Here is a 22,260-nt window from a genome sequence, read left to right on the forward strand (position 1 = left end):
ACTTCCCGCTTTGTATATCCTTGCACTAGTAAATTTCATCATCGTTTTCCATCTTACTGAGAAAAAAATTAAAATATTCGGATCAAATCATTTTTAAATTAAAAATTAATAATTTCTCGGATTTTATTTTTTCCGATTTTGCAATCATTGTCATTGATTTACATAACACCCTAATTCATCTGAAAAAACGATGTTAAAACAAACACGAGATGACTAACCAATCTCTTTACTCAACTTCAATTTAAAAAATTTGCTCACATAATTTTCTAAGCTTCCTATCCATTGTCACTAATCTCCTAAAATTTGACAAATTTTTGGCAATCACCCACGAAAAACAAATCAATCCCTGCGAAATTCCCGAAACTGTCCCTATCTTTTTCGGCGATGTCACTAATTTAGCCATTAGATGGCCGGTCGAGCCTGTTGCACCAAACCCCGAGAGGACCCTCCGCCTCCGCCGGCGGCGGCAGCAGCCACTCTAGGCGAGAGGGCCGACGACACGCGCGCGAAGAACGACGGCATCCTACTGAACCTCTCCGACTTGGCCGCCCGGTCCAGCCGGTCCGGCCTCCTGAAGTACCTCCCTCGGCTGCTCCCTTCGCCTCCGGACCGGTATCCTCGCCTCGAGCAGCCTTCCTGGGGCAGGACCGGCCCGGGCCGGTCCATCAATTGCTTCCTCACCTCGGCGGGCAGCCTCAGGGTGAACCGCTCCGTGTCCTCGCCCGGTCGGACCAGCGAGTGCCCGGTCGAGTGCGACCGAGAAAATCTCCGGATCCTGCCGGAGCCGCGTGTTCGGTTGCGATTATTGAAGCTGCCGCCCCCGTTCTTGTCCCATGGATCTGGCGGCGGGATTCGCTCCCGCGGGCTCCTCTCCAGCGCGCCGCCATCGGGCGGAGCCGCCTCGACGACGGTCACCTCCACCCGCGGCGGCTCGGTGCCCGGCTCGGCGGGTTGACCTTCCGAGTCGCCGGTCGGCTGCGAGGCGAGGTCGGCGCGGCAGACGGGGCAGGTGGTGTGGGAGGCGAGCCAGGCGCCGATGCATTCGGGGTGGAACGCGTGGTCGCACTTGGGGATCAGGCGGAGCGTGTCGTCGTCCTCGAAGTCGTTCAGGCACACGGCGCACTCCAGCGACGCCTCGCCGATCCTGTGCCCCTTCACGGCGGAGTAGACGGCGGTCGGGAAGGTCTCGATGACGGCGGGGTCGAGGCCGCGGGGGGCGGCGAGGCGGCGGAGCGAGCGGACGGCGCGGCCGATGGATCCCTCGGGGGCGGGGGAGCAGTGGAGTATGTAGGCGGAGAAGGAGGTGAGGAGGAAGAGGACGACGATGATGGCGAGCAAGACGAGTGCGACGGAGGGGTTGAAGGCGCCGTTGGCCGGGACGGTGGAGGAGGAGTCGCCGCTCGGCGGAGCAGTCGCCGGTTGGGCGGCGGCGGTAGGGAGAAGGGTCGGGAGGAGGAGGAGGAAGAGGGCGGCGGAGGCAGCGGCGGCGGCGGCGGCGAGCTTCCGCCGTGCCGGCGGTGGATGCGAGATCGGAGGCATGAGTGGGAGTGAGAGAAAGACGGAGAGTTTGTTCGCCTTTTCAGGGTTCGACGGAGGGAGAAGCACGTGAAGTGAAGGAGGAAGCTGCGTGGGAAGCGTCGGGGGGTGGGGGCGAGTCAAGGATGACGTCCAAGTCAACCGGGCGACTCAGAACTTCAAAACCTATTTTGCCTTTTGCTTTTTCCATATTTAACAATTAAAAACCAAGATGACAGAAAAAAATTCGATCAATTGTTTTTTTTTTTTTGGGGATTATGACAAATGATCCCCGAACTTTGGCCCGATGTCAACGTGAATTTTAAAATTTTAATTTATTTAATGCGGTCCCTGAACTTTACCGCAATGTGAAATATGGCTCCTGAATTCAATTCTTAGATTATATGAAAATGTGCAATGTTGTATTTCCATTGATTCAACTTCAAAGACAACATTGAACATCTTCATATAGTATATGAATTAAATTGAACATTTATAAAAAAATTCAAAGGGCTACATTGAACAATTTAAAAGTTCAGGAGCTATATTGCGCATTGAACTAAAGTTCAGGGATCACATTGATCCAATTAAAAATTCAGAGATCATGTTGCGCATTTGATCAAAATTCAAAAATTATTTGTGTCATTTTTTTTTCTCACTATTCGTCGTTTCATCTATAAATTGTGCTTTCTCGATATGTAATCGCGTATGCATATTTTATTTGGTATGGCTTTGTGAAACGAATTATGTTTTTTTTGGTTGAAACAATTATGTGAAAGCAATTATGTGAAAACAATTATGTTTAGGAGGAGATATTTCGAATTTCGAAATTCTACCTTAAAAGCCGAATATTTATATGTTAACTTTAGTATTAATTTCGGGCACAGATATTCCTTGCGAGTTTATCTCGTGCCTGATGTAATGAATGATTCAATGTACTGCATCAAAAATACGTGGGTCCCACAAAAATTTTATAGGATGATCTCGTTGGATTAATAAATAATTATATTAATTACGGGAGATTAATAGTGGGCAATCATTCCCTCTTTTATTAGTAAATCAATCATTATTTACTAGAGGTGATCGGTTCCCGAGCGGAAACCAGGAACTAAACCGATTGATCCTAGAACCGAGAACGGGACCAGTGGTCCGGTCCGGTTTCGATTTTCGGTCCAATGGAATTGATCACTTTTCTTTTTCGGTTTTTCCCACTACATGATACCATATGGTTTGAAACTAAAATTGTGTTAGGGGACGATATTGAATAAATTAAAAGTTTGGGTATCACATTGTACATTGGGTTAAAGTTTAAGGATTGTTTATGTCATTATCCTATACTATAACTAAGTATGTGTATATATATTTCATGAAAAAAGAGGAAAGAAAGTTGATTACTTATTTACGGTTTCGTGTAATGGGACCTAGAAATGTTGGCAAGACAACTGTTGATAGGTGTGTCGATAAGTGCCGGACCAATTTAGTGTCATTGCCAAAATTAAGTAACGCGCTGATATGGCATATTATTCATTTTACAAGATTAAGTGTTAGTACCGTGTACCGTGTTTGGAGCGTCAAGTAGTCGTCGGTTCAGCTATCTCGACCGGGACCGATTTAGTGTTTGGGGAGGGGAACAAGGACATCGAACGTGAAGAAAGGATTTCAATCTCATGTACAATAGCGTGTCACGATTTGACAAAACTTTACTTAACGCGAATTTCGTTATCGCTCTCACGTGCCGTGAAAATCCTTGTTTAGTCTCGTGTCGTCAATAGATAGACATTTTATTTTATTTTATTGAATTATATCTCGAGTTTGAGTTGGTATGCGAAACTCAATTCGATCAAAGGATGTATATTGGTTTTTTTTTTGTTAATCGGAATATGTTCGGAAAGAAATCCTAACAAATCACTTTTCTATTTGGATCAGAATTGCTCAAGTGAGTACACCGTCATCGAGGGTTTGATTTTTTTTGTTTTTTTCCTAGGAGCAAATCAAATCTAAGATTGGCGCAGAGTAAAAAAAAAAAAATAGGAGCTCATATAAATTAGGTGTGGATTGTGCCATGATTTCAAGGCCCGAACAGTCGTTTTCTTTATAAACGCTTGCGGGTTTTGATATAAATTAGAATTGAAAGATACTCGAATGTGTGAGTTGATCGTCACTCTGCAATTCTCCGATTAATTAGCCAATTATTTGCTAGTGGCTTTCTCCGTAGGGTAAGGACCGATATTCGGACCGAACCACGTTAAACATTTATTAATTTTTTAGTGATTTCGTGTCGATTTAATTGCAACATCCGGTAGTTTTCGCAAGTTTTCTGAGGCATGATATAATAATACATGTGACAAAATGCTTTCGTAAAGTTGGTCGATGAGACCGGCATGAGTTAGCAAAAAAAAAATTATACATACAAAAGACATGTTAGGAATAAATATTCTAAACAACTTTACAATGATTCCACGAGAAAAAAAAATAGAGAAGAACTCGATATGATCTTAGGCTGTGAGATCGCCATAGTCATTAAATACGGGAGATACGCGGGCTGTCGATACTCGGCATGCATTTCATCGACGGGCTTTCGAGTGTAGATAGATAAATCTCGAGTCGAGTAACTATAGTTAAAGCATAGGATGATCTCATAAAAAGAAAAAAAAAAAGGTAAATCGCCTAGGTTTTACCTTTCAGGTGATGTTCCTAATGTTGTTATTGCCTCTTGCATAAACCAAACCATGCCAATTCTCAACTCAATGAATTGGATGGATTTCTATTTCCAAATGAGGCCCACGATAGGTGGCGGTCCATGGGCTTTTTTTTTTTTCAATCTTTTCTCTGAAATTTTTTTTTTTTTTGCTTGCATAGTCTTCAATTCAACTAGTAGTGTAGTTCTCCATTTTTTTTTAAAATGGAAAAGAGAGAGAGAAAAAGACAAGGAAAAAGAAAGTCTTCTAAATGGACAAATTCAACATTTAGCCGCTAGCTTGATTGAATTGAAGGTGTGGTGGCGGACATAAGAATTTGGTCGGTGGACATTAATCTCGGAATTCACTAGGGAGTGAAAAAAAAAAAAAAAAACGATACCCGTAAAATCTCTCACGAGCCAAATCGCAAGGCGCATCTACCGACCGACCGGAGGTCGGTGACCACCACCGAAACCCCCCCCTCCCGCCCGCCTTTATCCGCCATCCTCCTCCGGGGCGCATCGTTCACTCGATTAACGCGCCCGTCCAAGGGAGGAGGCCCGGGACAAAATGATGCGCCGGGGCATCATAACCACGAGCGCTGTTTCACGGAAGAGAATGGATTACATCTTGACAAACGATCATTATTTCCACGACCCAACAAGATGTTTTGATTCACCTGTTTGCATTATCAACTCCGATTCTGGACCGATGGTTGGGGAACATGAACAAGGAAATGGACACGAGAGAGTCACAAGCTCAAGCTCTTTTCTCTCTCTCTCTCTCTCGGTGGCTAGATCTCTAGGCTTATCGATCTGCATATAGCTATGCTTTTTGGAACTTTGCTTTAGGTTCAAAGTAACCATGATTACGTGATACGATCGTGGATTTGGAGTAATTCGATCACGAGGGGAGCTAATCATTGTCGAAGTTCCTTTTCACACTTTTCACTCGAAGAAGCATCGAGTTCTCACTTTGCTAATGTTTCTGTATGGGGGAGGATGAGTTTCCAAATCCAGCTCAAATGGGCCCACGGAGCCTGCGGTTAATTAGGGTTAGCACGCGTCATTAGTACCCTAAACGCAATGGGAATAAATTTTGGCCTATAAACTTTGATTTAACGTGCATTACCGTCCTTGAACTATTAGAAAATATTTGATCTAGCCAATCAACTATATGAAGATGTTCAATGCTGTCCTCACTTTAGTTGAAAGTTAATGGAATCTGCTAACGGTGGCTTTCAAAATCCGTTAAGTTTGACGGTGAGCAACAAAAAATAGTTAAATTTTGATAAGCCGAGTATAATATTCATCTCAAATCAGGATATAATAATCAACGTCATTAAATAACGATAGATGTGTTAAGGTGCTAATTTTTTCCCTATTCTAAAGTAGATGGATAAAAAGATGGATGTATTGACTTATCATTTTTAAAAGTACAACTCAACATATAATCATTCAGATCATCAAATAACGTCTAATTTATCGTTCGAGCAAACAAAATGACTACATGAAATATTTTTCAATAATTCATGATTCACATTGAACAAATTAAAAGTTCATGAACGATATTCCATATTGGACTGAAGTTCATAAACCATTTATATTATTCTCCCCTAACATAATTTTTTTTGCACGAACCATTTTCCAATATGATTATTCTTCATGTGGTTTTATAAAATCATGGGATAAATTATTCCAATCATTGCACGAGCATAGTTCTTTAATTAGCGCAACATAATTCACCACGCACAGAGCCTTCGCCGGAAAAAAAAAAGAAAAGTGATTTTGCCCGTAACGGCACGCCACGAAATTCCGAGGCTCTACTTGATTCTTTGATTAATTTCAACACGAGTCCCGCCTCCCGAACATCGTCACACTTCGAAAGGTCGACATCGTTAAGAAACCGCCATAGATTTGCCACGAATCCAATTTTTTTTTTAATCATAATTGGAGCTAAAAGGTGATGGAATTGGAATAATGTTAGCTCTTATGTTATTTAATGGGACATATCATATGGTCTAGCAAAGTCGTGACACTATTTTAGGTTCACGGGGAACGAGGTCTAGCCTAGCCTCTAAATGGGGGGTATATTATCGCCCACGGCCATTAACATGTGGATTAGATCTCATCACATTATTTGAAAATTAAAAAGAAAACGGAATTAATTTTTTTAAAAAAATTAAATAAAATTAAAAAGGCTTAGCATAGACCTATTTGGGGAGACCAAAATCTATTCAAAAGCACGAAGATGCGAGGCTGACGTGACAAATCGCGGGGCCCCACCATGTTCCCAGCTCCGAAAGTGACTATTGGGGCATCATGAATATATCATTATCTTCCCTTAAAATCAGCTACTTCTTTTTTTGTTTATTTTATTGGTCGAATCTACTTTCAAACAGTCGTGATAAATACATATTTAAAAAACACTAATACTATTTCGTGTATTCGTGTGGATAACACGTGGATCAGACGTATAGATTTCGTTTTTTTCGCGGAATATGAATGGCTTAGAAAACACTGCTTACAAAAATGAATGAACGAACGAACGAGAAATATTTTTATAATTTGGGAAAATATTTTAGGCATAAATTGTTGGCGATAATGAAAATATTTCTCATCGACTAATTATTTCGGACGATATAAACGATTACTTTGAGGAAAATATTTTCCCAACTGTTCATTTTCCGCGTAATAAGCACACCCTAGTATGAACCCTCTTTTTTTTTTTTTCTTTTTTCCGTGATTTTCGGATTTGGAGACATCGTCCATTGAGCAGGAGATGGCGCAGGTGGCCTCGCTCGGTCGTCTCGATCGAGAACTCGAATGGGATTAGTAGAGTGCGGAATTCCGACCTTGTTCGTACTTTCTTCTCGATAGCTTCGACCGGAGAAAATACTTCACTTATCGATCCTATGATTATTATAGTGTAATTGATCGATTTTATTACCTTACATAACATATGCTAATCACGCAGGACTTACTAGTTCTTTCAAATGTTGCAATCACGAGATGCATCCGATGCATAAAAATGCCGTTTTCGAAGCAACAATGAGGTCGGGTGCACGCGGCGTCTTGCTTCTTTTTCCTCTTTTTTAAGGCAAGAAAAAAACAAAACAAAGCTTTAGCATATAAGCGATTTTTTTTGCCGAGATGTTTTCCAAATCATTATTTTTCAGTAAAATAAGCGCGCCTTAGTACGGCCTCTCTCTCCTTTTTTTTCTTTTCTTCTCCTCGTGACTTCAGATCTGGAAACATCGTCCAGCGAGCAGGCGACGGAGCGGCAGCCTCGCTCGGCCTCGGTCGTCTCGATCGAGAACTCGAACGGGACTAGTAGAGCGAAAGGATTCCTGCTTTGTTCGTACTTTCTTCTCGATAGATTCGGCCGGAGAAATCGTGTTGCAAAATCGATCAATTTGATTATCTGTACATGACACACGAATCACGCGGAACTTACCCCGTTCCCTTCAAAGGTTGCAATCACGAGATGCGTCCCGATGCGCGAAATACCGTTTTCGAAGCGACAAGGAGGCAGGGTGCACGTGGCGTCCGATGAGGCGTGTGTCTTTGTTCTTTCTCTCTTCTTTTTCTTCTTCTTTTTTTTTTTGGCCTTTTTTTTTTGAGAAGGCAAGGGGGAAAAACCAAGAGGAAAACCGCCGTAAAACGAATGGTTTCCTCCTTCTGTTGCGCCGTTGGTTTTTCCCCGTGGGTCGGACGGGGCGAGGATCGGACGGGGTGGCGGTACACCGGATCTTATCATGAGGACCCAACCTGTACGGACGGTGTGATTTGGGGAATTTTGTCTAAGGTGCTCTTTCCAAAATGCATCGTGTCAAATGACCTTTACGTCTTTTACCAAGCAAACAAAAAAAAAAAAACATATCGCCTTTACGTCAAATCTCAATATTTGTAATCAACACCAGAAATTTTTTTTTTAAAAAAAATTGGACAATAGCTGGATTATAATTTTTCCTTTTTCTAGATTATTTTGCCAAGGACTCTTTTTCCCGATTTAGTAATTTCTATTTAAGATAAATGCAGTGAAAGTCTTCGGACTTATCATGAAAGTATCTCAAAACTTTTCAAAAAGTGCAATTGAAAATCACTAAGTTCTTGAATTCAACTATAGTCATGTTACTCTATTTGTGGATTTAGTGTCACAAATCACTAAGTTTTTTTCTCTTACAAATTAAAAGAGGGGTCGATACAATAAAAAATTACATATCGGTACACTCATGCTATATTTGTCCTAATCTAATTTTCGTGTTATAAAACTAGTACACCCATATCGGTACACACGTGGTCCATGTACCCCAATCTGATTTTCGTGTCACAAAACATACCAAACTAGTACACTTGTGATAGATTTACAAAAATTGGGGCAAAATCATGTATTTTAGCATATTTCAAAACGCAAGGGAGTTCTTAAGGCAAAATTAGCAAATTCCAAATCTCAGTTCGTTTTCTTCAGAGTTCGTTTTCTTCAGATTGGGCTTCTCTAAAATGATGACGCTTGGGTGACCCGTTGAGGGAAAATGACGCAAAATTAGCAAATCTCTGAACTTTAGCCTAATGTGCAATGTCATCTCTGAATGTTTAATTTGTTCAATGTGGTGTTTGAACTCTAGCCCATTATTCAATGTCATCCATGAATTTTTAATTTATTCAGTGTGGTTGCTGAACTTTGTGGTACATGTTCAATTCAGTCCTTGAAATCTATGAAAATGTCCAATGTTGTCTTGCCATTTATTCAAGTTGAGGAACAACATTGAACATTCTCATATAATTTAGGGACTAGATTGAACATGTATCAAAAGTTCATAGACCACATTGAACAATTTCGAGGATGACATTGCACATTAGAATAACGTTCAGAGTCCACATTGAACAAATTAAAAATTCATGGATGACGTTGCATATTGAATTCAGGGACCATTTGTGTAATTATCCCACCCATTTATGTTGAATTTACACGTCGGATCCACATCACACGCTGATTATCCTAGTTGTTTGTTATGTGTCTTTTCACGTGACCAATTTAATAGGAATATTCAACGAAAGTTAATAAATGGTAGATTTATCGCGAGTATACCAAACAAGAAGTTGGAGCGAACGTGGCATGTGTCTACCCGTTCGGAACACAAAAGTTAGTTGATAATAAATATGACACACGTGCACCGATTTGAAATTTTTGACGGTAGATGCAAGAGGGATTTGAAGATTATTCTTAGCTATATGGCCATAGAACGCAATTTAATTTTATTTTTTTTGAACATTTTGGGGCCCAAGTTTGAGAGTTTCAAAGCCGCATTCGCCGGACAAAACACAATCAGTCGCCTTTTTCCTTTGGCCGGACGATCTCCATGACCAAAAAGCAAATTGAGAATTTTGGTCTAGATTTGGTTTTGTCTGTTAACGTCGGCTTCAAAAGACATATAGAGACCGCGCTCTTCTAATAATTCCCACTTTTTAATAACCCGACACGATAAAAACATAAGCGCACGACTCTTTAATCTACAAAGTTTAAATTGTTCGAAAGAGATATTGCCGACAACAGGCATTTCAAAGTATCGAAAACCTGTCGAGGTCAATAATTCGATCGGACGATTCTTATAACTTAGTAGAATAGTAGGGACTCCACCCAAAAAAAATCAAATCGAGAATTTTGGTCTAGATTTGGTTTTGTCCGTTAATGCCGTCTTCAAACAACACATAGAGACCGTACTCTTCTAATAATTCCCATTTTTTTCGAGTATATACTGTAGCTATCGGAATCGCCCGACACAATTAAATCATAAGCGCACGACTCTTTGTTTTACAAAGTTTAAATTGTTCGAGATAGATATTGCCGACAACAAGCATTTCAAAGTATCGAAAACCCGTCGAGGTAAATGATTCGATCAGATGATTCTCATAATTTAGCTGAATTTTAGAGACTCCCCCCCTCCTCCCCCCTCCCAAAAAAAAAAGAAGCAAATAGAGAATTTTGGTATAGATTTGTCTTCTCGATTTGTTTTTGTCTTTTAGCGTCATCTTCAAAAGACATATAGAGACAGCGCTCTTCTGATAATTTCCATTTTTTGAGTATACATTGTAGCGATTAGAATCGCCCGACACGATCATAAGCACACGACTGTTTGTTCTACCGAGTTTAAATTGTTCGAGAGAGATATTCCCGACGACAGACGCTTCAAAGCATCGAAGACCCGTCGAGGTAAACAATTCATGATCCGACGATTCCGATAACATAGCAGAATAGTAGGGACTCCAACCGGAAAAAAAAAAATAAAACGAGAAAAGGAGAGAAAATTAGTTGAATCCCTTGGAAACTCAGCTGAAAGCAAGAGGAAGCTAATTGAAAATAGTGCACTTTTGGGTCATGGGCAATGATAATTTAAAGACTTAATTAACCTAGGTAGGTGGAACTTGGAAGTTGTAGCCGTGGTGGTCGGCGGGCGATTAGCAGATATGATTGGAACTTTTTGGAGGACAATGATTTTCCAACCTTTCTCTCTCTCTCTCTCTCTCTCTCGCTCGTTTTCTTTCTTCCTTTCTTTTTCGTGTGGAGAGATTCATGTGCAGCCGAAGGTCCCATCCCGCCTTTTGGAATTTAACCGAGAGGGTTTTTGAGCGCTCATTGGCTGGGTCGGCTTTCTGAAAGAATCGGACCGATCGGGGTCCCGATTCAATGAAGCCTCCCCCCCACGACAATCTGTCCATTTCGAGTTAAATTGGGACTCTTTCGTTGGAGGAGGTGTTAACATCAACCACTAATCACCCGAAATCTTGCTTAGATTGGGGTTTCCCAAGGACGCATGGATTGCGAGACCCCACCACCGATGAGGTGCTATCATTTTGCGAGAGGCGAAAAAACAGAAAGGGGGGCTTAAAAAATTGCGATAAATCATCGTCGTGATTTTGTTTATTTATTGATTTTCCGTACCGTTCTGGATTCTCGGTTTTACATGCGACGAGGATACATGTGCGGCACGTAATGGGTTGTAGGACGAGCGCTCGATATAACTTGACCGATATGGTATTAGCTGCTAATGGCGAATGATAGAGTGCAATGAGAGGTAGAAAGACTGTGGTTAAGTGGATCTACATGGAGACATACGGGGCTTGAAGTTCAAGACCACAATTAGCCAATATCGGGACAATACCCAAAAAAGTCCTAAACCTATTGTAATTGTGCCGATTCAGTTATAAACTTTTTTTTTTTTGGCCAATTGAGCCCTAAACCTTTTACATTTGCGCCAATTTAGCCAATTCGGCCAATTTTGGCTGGAAATCGCTGATATAAATGTTGGCCGTCCTACGAGACACGGCCGTGATGATCGGCGTTGACGTGGAAATTTTTTAGTAATATTTTAAGAAAAAAAGGGCTTAAAAATGTGATAAATCTTACCTACTTGCGCATGGCCGAGTTGGTGGGCGCTTTCTTTTCCTCCTTAGAGGTTCTGGATTTGAATTCCCGCTCGGTTCCGTAATTTAAGTGGGGGGCCCTGGCGGTGCGTTACTGGGCTAGTCTCCCCCGAGGTATAGGCGCTCTGATTACCTGTGCGGGCTCGTCCCCGGGGAATGGTGGCGGATCCTCGGTTACAAAAAAAAAAAATGTGATAAATCTTCGTCTTGATTAACGTGATTGAGTCGTTGTTGTTTATTTATTGACTGATTTTCTGTACCTTGTTCTAGATTCTTGGTTTCACATGCGACGAGGATACATGTGCGGGATGTAATTGGTATAGGACGAGCGCCTGATTCAACTCGACCACTATAGTATTAGCTTCTAATGGCGAATAATAAAATGCAATGGGAGGTAGAAAGACTACGGTTATGTGGATCTACATGGAGACATGTGGGGCTTAGGGGTGTGCAACCGGACCGGGTTTACCCGGAAACCGGACCGGCCCACCCGAAAAACAGGTCCGGGAACCGGTTCCATTTTTTTGGAACCGGTTAGAACCGGTCCGGTTTCCGGTTCCGAGTAAAAATCGACTCGGACCGGTTTTAGAACCGGTTTTAAGATAATATAAAAAAAAACAAAAAAAACCCTAGATCTAGATCACGATTCACGATCACTGTCTCGGTTCTCTCTTCGCCGCTCCTCTGTCTCGGTTCTCTCTTTGTCTCAGTTCTCTCTTCGCCGATCGCCGCAAGAACGCAATTACGCAACCGAGGAGGCTCCTCGTTCACTTCACCCATCCGGCTCTCGCTGATCCGTGAGTCCTCCGTTCCCTCAGTCTCTCTTCTTCGTCTTTTTGTTGCAAGGTCATATGGTTTCGAGCTCGAGCTTCGAATCTGTTCTAGTGTTGGGGAAGTGTTCGAGTTCGAGTTTGAGGTTTTGCGTTCGAGTTTTAAGGTTCTAGTGTTGGGGAAGTGTTCGAGTTCGAGTTTGAGGTTTTGCGTTCGAGTTTTAGGGGTTTTTCGCCGCGGGCTTGGGTTGGTGTAGAAGATTCTCTAAGTTTTGATGATTAGTGAAGGACTTGAAGGAATAGACGCCATCTGATCTTGCGGAATCAGGTTTGTCTGAGTTTTTTTTTTTTGAAACTTTTATCTCTTGCTTCTTGGACTTCTGAGTTTGTTTAATGGAAGAATGTAAGCGTTGGTTGCGTACCTGACTTCAGTGGTTGGCCTCAACTCGAAACTATTTATGTTGCAAGCTCATTATACTCGAAACTGGTTATTATGATCTTGTCGTCATCCTTTGGATCATTCATGCAAGATCGCCCGCTTTAGAGTTTAGATCAGTGAAAGCTTCTCTCAAATTTTTGGAATTGTCGTAGTTGGTTTGTGGGATTAGCTTCGCGGTGTCAGTGCGCGCGCGTCTCTGTGTGCTCATGTTGGCATTTGTGTTCCCTCTTTTCCTTGAATTTGGTCAATTCTTGATTTGCTGTGGTTGGTTTACTGATTGTGACATGGAATTCTAGTGCTTGTTGTTGCTTCTTGCTCGATTAGTCCGACTGAGCTCTACAGTTTCTTTTTTGTGGTAAAGATTAGGTCCAAGAACTGGGTATGTTCACATAGTAATGACTTTCAGTGAGATGATTTATTCTGGCAAGAAATATTTTGTCTCTACATTTTGTTCTTTGTATGCTCAAAAGCTCACAGATCGACCATGTGATGCTGACCCAAACCCGATTGGTTGCTGAAATCAACCCCCTTTGTTGTGTTGTGTTTGATTATATCAGGTTCTGATCTCTAATGCATGGATTGAATTTGTTGTGGCTAAGTCTGAAATTCTCTGGAATTCATATCTGAAACTCTCTGGAATTCATATCTGTAGTTAAAAACGCATGAAAAGCTTTAAATATGTTGGTACAAGTATCTCCTTGGCCTTTTCTCATCTTGATTTTAGGGTATGGTCATTACTTCTGTTCTTGGCTGGACCATGAGGTTTCTATCCATTGGTAACACGGCTGGATTCAGGCCACCTCCAAAAGGTCAGTGTATATATTTAGATATATGTCCTGGTGTTAGTCCCATTTTAGTCAAAAAGAAAAAGACAGCAAACCTATAACTCTCCCTCAAGTGGGCAATCATCAAGATCCCAAATCCTAATCACTACTTTGTATATTCATTACTTTTCAGTTGGAGCTTTTTGTCCTCTCGTAAGGCAGGGAAGGATGCTGGAGCTTTTTGGCATGGGACAATTGTTTATCAAATTCTGATGTGTGGATCGGAGCCTTCGGATTTTTGGAAACAGAAGTGAGGAGCTCTCATCATGGCGCAAAATAAAGAGCTAAACATGTTGAACAGATTCCTAGAAATGTGACTCTTAAAGATTTATGCGATTGGACTATGTCTTGCCACATAGTGCTTTTGGATTGTAATTTTCATGGATTGTAATTTCAATTGCCCATTTTAGGGATTGTTACTTTTGGCAGATAGTGGTTTTATTATTCATCTTTTATTTGAATCGTTTCATTGCTACATATATTATTTTGCTAGAAAAAAATGAAACCAGAAAAAGGAACAAAAAAAAACAGGTTCTTGGGTAGACCCTGAAACCGGACCGAAAAACAGGGTCGGTTCCAAAACAGGGTCCAAGGAAAACATGGTCGGTTTCAGGTTCCAAAAATTAGGAACCGGTTATAACAGGGTTGGTTTCAGGTTCCAGGTCTAGACCCAACCCACCCTGGAACCGATCACTCCTAGTGGGGCTTGTGGTTCAAGACCACAATTAGCCTATATCACATGATTCACGCATATAAAAAGTATAGTTGGATTGCTTAATGGGTCTCTCTTTCAATTATAAAAAAGAGCAGGCCAAGCCCTAGGTTAATTCAAATTGAAAATTCTATTTGATTAACAAACAAATTATAAATTAAATCCCTAAGATGAAAATCTAAGCATTGTTGGCGTACATCAAAGTTCCAAGCAAAATGAACTGACCAGTCTGCGCAAGAACTTCCTCCTGTACACCCATTTAAGTATTTCGACGACGAAATCGCTTAAAGCATATGTCGAATATACACGAGAAATAAGATAATCTGTAAAATAATCCTAGGCTTTGGACTATCACACTTTTTTAGTGTTACACATGAATTTGGAGTTGTGGACTGAAATGTTTTGACTTTAGGCACATAGATGTCACTGCTGTATCTACCCTAGTTGGGTGCTCCATCTTTTGATGACGAGTAAGTGAAGCTTTCCGCAACTATATTTCCACTTCCAGCTAATCCAGTTGGAAGTGGGAAATAGAAAGTAAACCTGGCCACCATAACGATCGTAATTTAACATAGTGTTCTTCTTCTAGAGGTTTCAAAAGTCATCAGTTGCCGACAAAATGAACTAACCCTACCTACACCTTGCTGTCGATGCTTTTTGTTTAAACTTATTAAATAAGTAGCATCATAAGCTAATAATCATAGGGTTCTCAACTATTTGCTCTCATATGGGAAAGAATGCATTGATTGTCTGTTCATAGTGACAGAGTTGCTGTTGATGACGCCCCCAAGAAATTGATGGAGAATCAACTGCTATTGCTACTGAATAAAGCCTAATGTGTTTTTTGTATGGCATAGTGTCTCACCAACTCTGGATGACACAGCTTAGGTTTTTATTATTCAATATACCTCTAATTACAACCTCACAATAATTTCGCGTTGACGACTCTTATGTGATGAGACTGCGCATAATTCATAGGGAGACAATAGGGTATGTGAGGTTATGATCATTTTGGGTTCAGCAGGTATTGTGTTATACCAAGCGACCGTCATATGAAGACAATAAGGTTAATGTCATAGCCAGGTTCGGGTTTGGATCGGTTCTAATATCACAAGAAGGCACTGGCGTGACGCAAACAAAGGCAAGACTTCTAAATTTTCGAATCGAATGGGGTGCGAGTAGGCATGCAAATAAAGACTCAATCCCATCTTGTACATAAAATGCTTAAAGCAACATAAAATATTACCATAGCAACTCAACCGAATTTGAATATGGCTTCTAAAAAAACAAAGCATACCCAATTTTTGTTCTTTTATATATGCGTAACGCAAGTCCACTAGAATATAGTTCATTGGAAGGTCCTAAGCCGCTAACTTAATCTCTATTAAATCATTTAAATATATAGTTCTTGGAAGTATGTGCTCCAATGAATAGTCAATCAATCGGCAGATATTCTCCAAAATAGATACATGCGATTCATCAAGATTCTCTAATTTTGTTCCATTGATTAAGGGGATGCATCCAAATTTACGTTGTAAGCTTCTTGATAAATAAATCTTCTCGTATCTCTTAGAAAAGTAGTATCATTGATTCGTTCTAAGAAGAGCCAGATTGGGTTGAATCTTTCTTTTAATTCTATGAGTAAAGGGAGGAAAGCACTTCAAGATTCTTAAATCATTCAACTATATAATATAGAGCTCTAAATACTAATAGCAATCGGACAAACTCAACCTACGAATGCCTTCAATTTGATTTTATGCAATATCTAGATAGAGAAACTTAAATATTCTCGTTTGTGAGTGTTAAGTCAACTCAAGATTGAAGAAAAATTGGGGGAAATGGTGGTTGCCTTTTGGATGGGTCTCCATGTCCATTTTTGACCCATGTTTTGGATTATTGCAAACAACTCTCTTCTTTGGCCGGCTTCGAAAAGTATAAAAAATTCTTCTCATTTTAATTTTACAACTCTAATCCCACTAAAAAATAAATAAATAAATTTCACCTCTATTTTATTTCATTTCCGTTTTGTTTTTCTTTTTTGCTTCTACGAGGGCCACGTATTCTCGCCTTTTGTTTCGAACCGTGTTAAGCTAGCTAATGTCCATGAAGAAAAAGGAAACCATGTTCACATTCACAGAATATAATCCTTAGCAAATGATTAAGGAATCACATGAATTCGACATACACATACACATATATTTTGATTTACGAAGCATTGTTATTTATATGATGGCATTGCATTTGCATGGGGACTTTGCATGGATATTTCAAGAACTTTTATATGACGTGCAGTAGAAGTTAACAGAAACGCTGGTTGGTTTATGAAAATCAGAAAACAACACCATAAACTGTTAGGACTAGCTAGGGCAACGTGTTTGCCCTAATCTTGGAAATGGAAGCTCGATATGTTTATGTCCGCAGCAGCCAATTGTTCTTGTATTTAACGAAATGAAGAGCAGAGAAATATGTGGTCGTTGTTTTCCTTCGTATGGTCACATGGATTCCTTTTCAGTTCATCTTTCTCTCTGACAGTATACAAGTTCGAGATCTCTATCTCTCTCTCTATCTCTCTTCTCGATTCGTAGGCCTCGTTTTTCTCTTTCCTTCGCAAGAATCTCTGCGCACATCTGTCAGCTTTTACCTCTCGCTCTGTGCGGTCGTACGGTCGACCGTATTATTACCAAATGACGATAGGGAAAGTGTGATTCTAGGGTTCTTGATCTTCACAATGCACCAAGGAGGTGTCATAAGCTTATCCATTATTCCCTCGTTTCCCACGATGCATCATTGGTCACTTCAAATGCGACTATCACATAAACTAGCTAAAACAGGAACCGAGAATAAGTTCATTTCAGCTTTACTCGATCGATTGAAGAAAGTACGGCAGCCTTATTCTGATATATGTTCTAGGGTATTGGATAGGGATGTTTTCGGATTGGATCGGGTCAAACGTATGTCATGAGTCGTCCCTACCAGTCGAGTTTGGTTGTTGAAACTTCCAATGAGTTTGTATCTGGTCTAGTTTTCGTATGAAGAAGAATTTTCCAAGAGGGTGGGTTGTCTGAAGTGGAAGTTGGTTTAGAAACTTTGGTTTCTCCATATGATTTTGAGATAATATGCAAAGGAAACCAAGTGAATTTAATGACCAGAAAAAGCATATGTGTTGGATATTTTCTTCCAGCTTTCAATGATTTTCTTCAACTTGGAATATCTTATCATAAATATTTCCCACGGATTGTATTCAAGGGCTTACATAATGCAATTCTTGCAATATTTAGACACGATCAATTTAGGTTAGCGACGAACAACGTAATAATATGGAATATAGATAGAGAGAGGAGCGAACATTAAGTCTATAAGCAATTCAGAGATTAGTGAATATAGAGGCGAGGATAGGCTAATTATATTGAAAAAAGACAGGAGAATTTTAAATAAGTAATTGAGCGTGAGAGCCAGATGGATTTTCAAAGATTCTTGTTTAGTTTGGGAAGGGATTATTGAAGTTTTGACACGATTGGAAAGATAAACTATTTTCGTTAAGCGATTTATTGGCTAATCACTTCGTCAAGAGGTTCTTCATGCTGCACACGTTGTTGGTGGTTATGAGCTTGATTAATCAAATGGAATGCAATGATCAATGTTAGACTTAAAATTTAAGTGACTATGTGACCCGATCCACCACAATTAATGCCCACTTATGGTTGTAATTAACATAAGGTTGTGCTTGTTGCAATAAACAAGATGTTGCTGCTGTTGCTAATACCATTTGACTAGTTTTTTGGTATTGAAAAAACATTAAGAGACGGTTTTCGCGTTATGAAAGATGTTGTTCCGACCTCATCGACCAGAAACTACTATATGACGCAATGAGAATCAAATTATCATCTCGATTATCTTGCACGGCTTTGATGTCATGTTTAGGCAATATTGCATTATAGACCAGGAGGAGATCAATATGGTAATTTAACCACAAAGTGTACAATAGCTAGGCAACTTTCTTGCTCCAACCATAATCCTCTAAAGCATCATCAAACCATATCTTTGCAAATATATGGTGGTGGTGGCTGTCCTTAGATGCGTTAATAATGATGTTAACATAATTTGTTAATGACAAGACATGGTTGTCCCCAAAATGGGCAGGTTGATTTCTTTAATCCAACCCCATCATTCCCCCCACTCCATTACAAAATCTCATAATACCCTTTTGTGTTTTCCTTTTCTCTCTCTCTCTCTCTCTCTCTCTCTCTCGCTCAATTTTTATTTCTTTTGCAATAAAACCCTGAAAAATAAAACTATTTCACGTGCAGTAAGCTGTAGACATTGCAATGATTCACCATGGCGCTTTTAAAAAAGCTCAAACCCTCCCTTCCTCCCTTCAACACATTATACCAAAAGCCAAGGCAGTTTCCTTCGGCTTTCCAAGATATTCTCTCCTCTCTGGGGCTCACAGAGAGAGAGAGAGAGAGAGAGAGAGAGAGAGAGAGAGAGAGAGAGAGAGAGAGAGAGAGTAAAAATGGCACTAGAAGCAGTGGTCTTTCCGCAAGATCCATTGATCAACTATACAAGCAGAGAGCTCTACAACTTGCTCGAAAGCAACTGGGGTTGCTTCGACTTCGGGTTGGATCGGAACGAGCACGGAGAATTTTTAGACTACCAAACGGAGAAGGATTTCCCTTGCGGCGAGTGGAACAACAATTCATGCTCGTCAGATGCAGGGAACAACACAGCACAATGTCACTTGAATAATGACAATAGCAATAATGGATCATCGAGCCACCGAGCCGCAGTTGTCGGCCGCCCGAAGCGGCGCCGCACGAAGAGCAGGAAGAACAAAGAAGACATCGAGAGCCAGAGGATGACGCACATTGCCGTGGAGCGAAACCGGAGGAAGCAAATGAACGAGTATCTCTCCGTGCTCCGGTCTCTCATGCCTGAATCTTATATTCAAAGGGTCTCTCTCTCTCTCTCTCTCTCTCTCTCTCTCTCTCTCTCTCTCTCTCTCTCTCTCTCTCTCTCTAAACCCTTTCTTTTGGCAAACCCTTTATTGTCATCAAATTCTTGAATATGTCCGCAGAAATGTATGTTTCTCCCTGAAAATGTGCTTTAGCTGGCTTGTGGAGTGACCTGTTGAATTTTCACATTTTGTGCAGAAATGTATGTTTCTCCCTGAAAATGTGCTTTAGCTGGCTTGTGGTGTGACGTTTTGAATTTTCACATTTTGCGCACATATGCAATACAAAACATTTGCTTGTGCGTTTTTAGCTAATCTTTACAGGGCTTAATTAATTGCGTATTATCCTAATAGGCAAAACAAAAAAAAAATTAATCAAGTAGAGATTTTGGATGACTACTGTGTGCAGGGGGACCAAGCATCAATCATAGGAGGGGCCATAAATTTTGTGAAGGAGCTAGAGCAAAAGCTGCAACTACTTGGTGTTCAAAAGGAGATGGAGTACTTAAAATCTGATGATGACCATGATGATAAACCAACTTCACCTTTCTCTGAGTTTTTCACTTTCCACAAGTACAACAACAACAACAACACCAACTCCTCCAGCTCACAATCACCATCAACAGCAACAACGACGACAGCCTGTTACAGCTCCACTAACGAAGCGGCTGCAGGGAACAAGCGGCCGTCGGCCATCGCGGACATAGAAGTGACCATGGTGGAGAGCCACGCGAGCCTGAGGATACGGACGAAGAGGAGGCCGAAGCAGCTCCTGAAGGTGGTGTCCGGGTTGCATTCTTTGAGGCTAACCGTTCTTCACCTCAATGTCACCACCGTGGATCGTGTCGTCCTCTACTCCATCAGCGTCAAGGTTAGACCTTAATTTCAGTGCTTGCTGATCGCCGCGTTCGGTGACGAACCGGTGTATGGTCTCCATATTATCCCCGGAGCACGCCATTTCGAGCAATTGTCGATTTTGTTATGCAAACATCTTATTCTCTTTCATTAGCAATTTCGGTCCTAAATCAGCATGCTTGAATTGATTCCGTCCATATGGGTTCCTGCGGATCGTAAACATAGTCCCCGGCGCGTGCGATTTGGAGGACGATTATCTCCTGAATTTGGATTCGGAGTTCGTCATGCATTTCTTACTATTTTGTTTTCTCTTGCTTCGTTTGAACAAGCGTCACCAACTTTTAATTAGATTTTGTTATCAAACCATGGCCACATTTTCATTTTAATTTGAGGTACATTCATCATCGTTGTGGTCATAACGTCTTGTATGTCTGTGTTCATACCTTACGTTATGTGAATGCAGGTAGAAGATGATTGCAAGCTGACGGCAGTGGATGAAATTTCTTCTTCTGTGTATCAGATATTCGTCAAAATTCAGGAAGAGTTGATTTAATTAGATTTTATCATTACCTTTAAATTCCTCATCCTCCTCTTATTCTACTTCTTTCCTTTTGTAATTTTTTCTTTTCCTTTTTTTACCTGTTTGTAACCTTTTACGGACTCATAACGTAGCTTCTCTCTTCTTTATTCCCGTAGATTGTAGCCTGTTGTCATGTGGTTATTCAAAAGTTCGCCAATTTCATTCGAAATTGATTTAGTCTTCATAATGTAGCTTTAGCGCAATGTCAAACTAGGAGTCCAGGAGAAATAAGGCAGCGAGTAATTAAGCTTTCTTCGAGTCGTAATGCGTCGAATCGAGTTGACTGATCGAGTGTCCCTCCAAAAATATGTGATTTTGGACCATCATGATAAGTGGAATCGTACCGAACCTTAAATTTCCATGGCCTTAGGTATATCTCCAGTAACTTGTTGAATTATTCACATCATGAACATGGACTATTATTTGATTCACCACGAGTGAAAACGAAAGTACCGTCGAATAATGTTGACTGAGCGACAAGGGGAGGTAAGATATGGCTGGCTAATCAAACATAGTCTTCATCATAAATGCGTGTCATGTTGTATGTATGGCTAAGTCCTTGTTAAGTCATATTGTTAGGAAAGTCTAGCCAAGGATGCAGTAATGAATACGCTTTTTTCGATTTTGTATTTTATCTAGAATAGGTATGATGGTCTACAAATTTGAACTTCAAATGGGAATCATTAGCGTATTGAATGCAAACGATGTCCCCATGAAGCTGTACGATGTTTCACATCCCAAGGAGGAGAAAGTGGATTTTGTTGTTGGTGGTGGGTCTTGTTTGTCTTCTTGGATTGCAGAATAATTGATAATGACATTGGAGCACTTCAAAAAAAAAAATTTGGATATTTTCAACTTTAGGGTTTTTCATCCCAAAAGGAAATATGCACAATCACATGACTATATGTCTATCATAAGATGGCTCGATGCAAAAGATTTTGCCATTAACTTGCAAGCTGGCATTACTAGAAAAGTTTTACCGACAACAGTGGACACAAAATCTGGACCACAGAAGGCAAGCTAGGGCATTTGGCAAAATTTAAGTTAGAAAATGTGTCGAACATAACTTGATAAAATCATACCAAACACCTAGAACTCAAGGACGGTAGCCATTGCTAGTCCCCGGGTCGAACTTGTATTGATATGGTTTTCCGGTGTAATTTAGTGACAGAATAAGAAAAAAATCGAAGACTGCCCTTCATATAAGTATAGGAGATTTTGCAATACCATCAAACAATTTATTTAACGACTTCGAGAGATTGTCGAGTGGATCAAGACTCACTACACTACGATTTAGGGACACATAGTTTTGAGTTCAAAATGTAAGGAAGACAAACTGTCTTTGGGCACCTCAAAAGCATTTTATTCAAGATAATAATCACTCCATCAGTTGCGTTAGTGTTAAAAGATTGCTCAATTTGGCAATTCCCTTGACGATCACCTATAATCTTGCGATTAGTCACGTAATCCACTTTCATACAGAGTCATATATGCAAGGAGAGACTAGGTAGT

At 40.6% G+C, this 22,260-nt stretch overlaps 2 protein-coding genes across 2 annotated transcripts; one reads left to right on the forward strand and one right to left on the reverse strand.

Moving 5' to 3' along the window:
* Positions 1-210: 210 nt before the first annotated feature.
* On the reverse strand, positions 211-1,607 carry LOC115685907 (E3 ubiquitin-protein ligase ATL31-like). The gene has a single exon (XM_030611052.2). It carries the CDS (start codon positions 1,537-1,539, stop codon positions 403-405), a length of 1,137 nt encoding a protein of 378 aa, XP_030466912.1. The 5' UTR covers positions 1,540-1,607; the 3' UTR covers positions 211-402.
* Positions 1,608-18,804: 17,197 nt separating this feature from the next.
* On the forward strand, positions 18,805-20,917 carry LOC115686029 (transcription factor bHLH96-like). Its single transcript, XM_030611215.2, has 3 exons — positions 18,805-19,313; positions 19,723-20,184; positions 20,632-20,917. Exons 1-3 carry the CDS (start codon positions 18,876-18,878, stop codon positions 20,719-20,721), a joined length of 990 nt encoding a protein of 329 aa, XP_030467075.1. The 5' UTR covers positions 18,805-18,875; the 3' UTR covers positions 20,722-20,917.
* Positions 20,918-22,260: the final 1,343 nt, after the last annotated feature.

The sequence above is a fragment of the Syzygium oleosum genome, unplaced genomic scaffold (genome assembly GCF_021117445.2).
Source record: "Syzygium oleosum isolate NSW1041296 unplaced genomic scaffold, Sole_v2.1 Sole_v2.06, whole genome shotgun sequence".
Lineage (NCBI taxonomy): Eukaryota > Viridiplantae > Streptophyta > Magnoliopsida > Myrtales > Myrtaceae > Syzygium > Syzygium oleosum.

Excerpts from the sequence above, each read along its gene's own strand:
- LOC115685907 (XM_030611052.2), bottom strand. The coding sequence starts at position 1,539 with ATGCCTCCGATCTCGCATCCACCGCCGGCACGGCGGAAGCTCGCCGCC.
- LOC115686029 (XM_030611215.2), top strand. The coding sequence starts at position 18,876 with ATGGCACTAGAAGCAGTGGTCTTTCCGCAAGATCCATTGATCAACTAT. Across the intron at positions 19,314-19,722 it reads CTGAATCTTATATTCAAAGG|GGGGACCAAGCATCAATCAT; the intron begins GTCTCTCTCTCT and ends TACTGTGTGCAG. Across the intron at positions 20,185-20,631 it reads TCTACTCCATCAGCGTCAAG|GTAGAAGATGATTGCAAGCT; the intron begins GTTAGACCTTAA and ends ATGTGAATGCAG.